Source organism: Cenococcum geophilum (genome assembly GCF_001692895.1).
Source record: "Cenococcum geophilum 1.58 unplaced genomic scaffold K441scaffold_79, whole genome shotgun sequence".
In the NCBI taxonomy this organism is placed as follows: domain Eukaryota; kingdom Fungi; phylum Ascomycota; class Dothideomycetes; order Gloniales; family Gloniaceae; genus Cenococcum; species Cenococcum geophilum.
Window position 1 is genome coordinate 183,844 of NW_027137637.1, and position 5,913 is coordinate 189,756.

At 48.5% G+C, this 5,913-nt stretch overlaps 2 protein-coding genes across 2 annotated transcripts; one reads left to right on the plus strand and one right to left on the minus strand.

The window, feature by feature from the left end:
• Nucleotides 1-1,789: 1,789 nt before the first annotated feature.
• Nucleotides 1,790-4,098, plus strand: K441DRAFT_592366 (HET-domain-containing protein; the record flags this gene model as incomplete). The annotated part of the gene is made up of 2 exons (XM_067644874.1): nucleotides 1,790-2,165; nucleotides 2,315-4,098. The coding sequence occupies 2 exons, from the start codon at nucleotides 1,790-1,792 to the stop codon at nucleotides 4,096-4,098; spliced, it is 2,160 nt and encodes a 719-aa protein (XP_067497283.1).
• A 517-nt stretch (nucleotides 4,099-4,615) lies between these two features.
• On the minus strand, nucleotides 4,616-5,537 carry K441DRAFT_622283 (acyl-CoA N-acyltransferase; the record flags this gene model as incomplete). The annotated part of the gene is made up of 2 exons (XM_067646001.1): nucleotides 5,012-5,537; nucleotides 4,616-4,857 (listed from the first exon to the last, which is right to left on the minus strand). Exons 1-2 carry the CDS (start codon nucleotides 5,421-5,423, stop codon nucleotides 4,616-4,618), a joined length of 654 nt encoding a protein of 217 aa, XP_067497284.1. The 5' UTR covers nucleotides 5,424-5,537.
• Between the last annotated feature and the right edge of the window lie 376 nt (nucleotides 5,538-5,913).

The window sequence follows — 5,913 nt, forward strand, 5'->3', positions numbered from 1 at the left end:
AACCGAACAATCGACTCAATTACATATTCAAATGAGCCACGGTAGTAGCCGCCACTAATTATAAAATGGGCGACACTAAAAGGCGCACGGATTGAACAGATTATGAAATGGAGGCGATTTGCAACCGAACAACCCCTAAAGCATATAGCGCAACAGTTTTAAATGGCTTCGCGATTGGCGGTATAGATGCAGCGTTAGTAAGCCTTAACTCGGCTACACCACCTTATAATTGGCCTAATCTTTGAAAGAACCATTCCGGAATAAAGCAATTAATTCGGAATCAGCCCGCCAAAAGTGATACACGACTCGTTCCTCTTTGAGGTCGACCGCGTTCCGGCATGAAGCAAGAATATTCCGGCATACGTAGTAATCCGGTATTGGGCAGAACAATGACGGAGGGGGGCTTTGTGCCGTATTACTCTTCCCATAAGTATGTGTAGGCTCTTCAGATCCGAGCGATGAAAAAAGGCGAGGGTTTCGATAAAAATCAGGAAGAGGGGGTACACGCGATGTTGGTCGCCACCTTCCGTTGAGAAATTCCATCGACTCTGCTTGGCGGTTCTACCCGTTCCCAGAGGTTTTGTCGATGCTGTTGGGATCATTCGAAATAAAGCGGTCGACAAATGGGCTGCAGGGTTGCAGGATTGCAATGCCGAGCGATTTCTCGGCAAGGAATGTACTATTTCCGTAACAAAGGGTGTCGTAGACTGTGAAGGATCTTATTGACTATAGTCACAACCATTGAGCGTTTGAAGTATTGGGTTTAGCTGCGAACCTGAGCAATCATCGACGCGCACCACAGCAAGTTGCAGCGCGGTGGAGTCTTGGTCAAGCTAAGAGTTTTGGTCAAGCTAAGAGTTTTAAGAATAAGCTTGACACTCGGGCACAGGAGTGGTTGAGTATATTTACTGGTTGTAGCAGATGTCAGACCAAATTTCAAAAGATTCTAAGTCGACCAGCAGTTGTCGCACGAATGTAAATAAGGCTGAGCCAGGTTGAAATGGGGGCCTTAAATCTGAACGGCGCAATGCGACGTGGCTTGCAGACATAAAGCTGTATCGATATGCCACCCCCAAAGCGATGGTACAGAGGAGTTTTTCTTGTCTACAAGGGGGTAACATGAACGGATTATTAGCGGCTCTGCGGATTTATAGGGAGAAAGTGAACATTCTCATTAAATTCTATGCCAAGGCGCTGCTAATCCGCCCCCCTTGTATTACCTGGTAAAAGCGGGACCTCGGGGGCCACATGGCAGCGTGGCCCGTTCGGCGGCAGCATCTCCACGGCATGCCGCCGCTCGGGCTTTGCATATTTGCGCCATCACCAACGTCGACTTTTGCTCGAATCGCCTTCCAATCCCGGCCCGCCCTGCATTGATTTAAGATGAACAAGGTCTATTGTTCGCCCTGCCAGTTCCCACAATTGCTGACAGGCTTGCTGGAGGTCAGCAACGCATGCCATTGGCGACCTGCATCCTCGGCTGAGGGACTTGATGCGTTGACTATGGGGTCCAAGGGGGCCTGGCCTGCATCATCAGCTCGGGTTTTGGGCTCCACCAGCATACGTCTCACTTTAGCAGCCTTGCGCCCATAAAGAACTTGCTTCAACCCAGGCCGACAACTTCAACTCCTAAGGCTTCCAACTACATATCCATTCACGATTCATCGAATACATGACCTTGTCACAGGCGAACGGGTAAGCATTGCTTCTTTATTCCGAGTCACAGTTGGTTGCCCAAGGCTTAGAAGAACGGGCGGGATTTTGTTGTCGCAAGAGCGAAAGAGAAGCCATGGTTTCAGTCTGCAAGACATGTCGAGGCTTGCAGACGTCGCAAAGAACGACTGGAGACGGAACCAGTGGGGCCCTGCAGTGGTTCAGCACTACTTTACCGGTTTTACGGCGATCAGCCACGGCAGGATGCCGAGGATGTGCTCTGATTCTCCAAGGGGTTCTCTTACATCATGACAAATTTGTCGGTGTGAGCGAAGATAGACTCAAGATTTCTGCCGAATCATTCATTCCTGGTCCAGACAAGCATAGTGTGCAGGGCCATCTTTCCGTCGAGCTGCGATGGAAGTTGAGAGATGACGCCGAAGCGGACGCGCCAGAGCTAGATTATGAGGAGAAATACCCGGATCTGAAGTTGGAGTTTTACACTGAGAAAGGTACGTTCTTAAGGTGTTCCTCGTCTTCTTCGTCTTTGAACCGAAAGTATTTGATCCAGTAACTCGACCCCTTTCTTTCGCCTTAATTTTGGGGATCCCTGTGCAAGGCAGTGCCAGCACTCTCATGCTCCTTTGGTTAACATCGGCAGATGGGCAATCTCCATTCTCTGCGATTGGGCGCGGAATTCGCATTTCGCAAGATCCCCTTACAGACGCCGGTCTTGAGGTGGTTAGGGCTATGATAGCACGTTGCCTTTCGGATCATCCCAAGTGCCAGAATACCAAGTCAGGACACCTCCCAAAAAGATTTGTGGCGGTCACATCTGATGATGGGTCCAACGGGGTGAAAATTTATGAGCCAATCGACGACACTGTGGAGTATCTCACCTTATCTCATTGTTGGGGGTCCAAACAAAATATCTTGAAGACGATGAAGTCTACACTTACTTCTTATCGCCGAAACATCCCCTGGTCGTCATTGCCAAAAACGTTTCAGGATGCTGTTGCTATAACCAGGTCACTAGGCTTTCAATATCTTTGGATTGATTCGTTGTGCGTAGTCCAAGACGATCCTTATGATTACCTCGATGAGTCTCACAAAATGTCCGACATTTACTCCGGCTCTTTTCTTACAATTGCTGCAACCTCTGCCCCTGATAGCAGTCACGGTTGCTTCATGCCAAAACAGCAGCCATTCAAGATACAGGTGACAGACGCCAGTGGTTCTCTTTACAAGATATTTGTCCGCGAGCAGCCTTCTCACCACAGCTTTAAAGGCCAATTCAATGAGGACGATCACATGAATGACTGGGTAATACCATTCAACTGTCAAGATGCGGCGAATATGCAGACACCTCTTCTGAAGCGTGCTTGGGCTTACGAAGAACGTCTCCTTTCAACACGAGTCTTGCACTTTACGCAGAGTGAGATGATCCTTGAATGCATGGAGGGCATTCAGTGCGAATGTGGTCGGATTGACAATCCGATGTATGATCCTCGCACAACAGACACCATCAAACGCGAGCTCGCCAATTATACGAGAACAAATGATATTCTTGCAGAGGCACACGATGGACTATGCAACGGTATTGATGCTGTTGCGTCTCAGCTCGCAGATACTAGACTGGATACCGACGATACTCAAAAGTCGAAGGTTAAAGAAGAACTCATTCAGCTTTGGAGTTACATCATCACCGAGTATACGGCCCGTGATCTCACCTTTGATCGTGACAGGCTTCTGGCTATCGCTGGCATTGCTCGGCAGTTACTACGCTACCCGATCCTGGGTTCATATATCGCAGGCCATTGGACGTGCAGCACCCTGAATTTATTGTGGTATCCAAGCGATGCTTCTCATTCCAGAAGATCTTCATCTTCAAAGGTTCCAACTTGGTCATGGGCCTCGGTTGAAGGCTCTCCCATCTATTTCGATAATACTACAGCTATGGACCTCGCATGTACGGTAAACTTCCCATGCGACGTTGGACGCAACGGTGGTGGCTTGCAAAAATGGGCACCTACATCCGGTGACAGGATAGAAATATCTGCCGCCATGGCAGCCGAAGTCGTGCTGCGTCTCGACTCCGCCCATGAATATAGCCTAACAAAGAATGGCGTCAGCGTGGAATTTACACCAGACGTTAGCAAGTCACGAGGCCACGAACAATTGGTACCAGGGGAAACTCTTATATGTGTTTTGGCTAGTATGACGTATCGATCTTCCATAATCGGCTTTGTTCTTAAGCCCATGGATTCACAGCCGAACAGTTATACTTATCGTCGAATTGGCCGTTTCGAATGCTACGAATGCGAATTTAACGTGAATTCGGATGATCCAGGAGATGCTGAAGCTTTGCTCGGGTTATGGTTCCCCGAAGTCGAGGATATGACAGAACTTGACAATAGTCCAAGAAGAATATTTTCTGTCATTTGATGTCATGCTTAATCTTCTTTTGCGTTTACTCACTTGGAGCTTTACATGTCTCTCTAATTCGTCAAGTTCCATGTCGAAAATTTTGGACCAATCTGCATGTCCGCAGAAGCCCACTAATCGTCATAACCACCGGCCTTCCAGAGAAGGGAGTCGAGTGCCCTTCCGGAAAGGGCGTCAGACAACTTTTGACATCGGCCTCACAGCTGCTGGCACAGTGCTGTAATAATCTGCGGAAACGCTTGTATTTCCTTGATATGTTGTGTTCCTTGGGCTCAATTTCTTGTTATCAGCAGGTACCTAGCGAGGTACCTTCCGCAACGTTGAAGGGAAACGAGGGACAAGGTTCCTTATGACACCTAATGCGCCTTACATACTATTTCTTACCTTTCATGAGTACCTCTTATTCGATGCTCCTTTTACCGTTATTCGGCTACCATAATGACTACCGCAATTATGATTAACGCATTCACGTCTACGAGTGAATGAACCATTTGTCTTCAAGCCATTGATTACACCCTCAGAAATCCTTTTGCATAGCCTTATACACTCTATCATAACCGCCGCCCCAAATATCGGCTTTGATGATCATAGAATCGATGTCTCGAAACCCTAACTTCTTGTAAAGCGGGTATCCCTCAAAGCTTGCCTCTAGGTAGGCTGGGAGCCCCATATCCCGCGCCCTCTCCATACCCCAATGCATCAACAGGGTCCCCGCACCTTGGCGCTGATAGTCCGGGTGCACGCAGAGAAGCGCACATACTGTTGCTCTTACGAAATAATATCAGCAACTACTCTTAGATTGGCATAACAAAATCCCCTGAAATGTTTTCACTAGACCAATCCTAGCAACTCTAACTGAAAATTTCCCCGTCTTAGTCTAAAATAGAAAGCTGGAAATTGTCTAGATACTTACACGCATGCGGTCTTCCCCCCCAAATCCTCTGCCTTGTCCCTTCCGTCGTTTCCAAATATGCTTCTGCTTTCCTCTTCATTTCCTTGTTCTCATTCTCCCCGACGCCCCACCAGTCCACTTTCTCTCGCTTGCTCCAAGAGCTCTCCGGCCTCTCCGTCCTATAGAAAATCCATTTTACAAAACCCACCATTACACCAGTATCGCTATCTACGCACCCGACAACCTCCTGTTGTGGAGTGTGTTCGCGCTCCTGAATAACCCGTAAACCGGCAGCTGCTCGCGCTGATGGCGTGTTTCCGCCAGGGTAGAGGCATCTGTGGTAGGGCTCGCTATCGAAAGCAGAGAACTGAATTTCCATCATGCGAGGGATCGAGAGGGTAAGACATTTTATCTGGATGAGTGAGAGGAGCATTTTAGACAATTTGTTCCACGGAATAAGCTCTCTTGGGAGTTTGCTCCGCAAAAAAATATTGGGTCCTGTTGAGTTTGCTTTGAGCGGAGAAAATGTCCGGATGTTATATCAAAGTTCAAGCCATGTCCTTTACTTCTATCGCGGACGCACATCGAAGAACCCTTTCGAGCTGTGACATGACCCATACTTTGCGACAGCGGTGTTTACGGTGATAGGGCGTTCTTATCACTGCTGCGAGATCCTGCAGGGCCTGCAGTCAGATAGCACCTGTCACATTCCTGCTTGCATGTTACACGGGGGCGGGGCAATCCGATGCAGCCACTCTCTGCCACTCTCTGAAAAGCAATACCCGTCACTGAGAATTGGCGAAGGTGGGACAGGCGAGACTTGCTCGGCATGCTGAATTCAGAAACGGCTTGCGGCCCCCGTTAGGTAATACGCGGCAGATTCTACTAAGTCCCACTATGGGGTTTATCCCATTGCATTACCC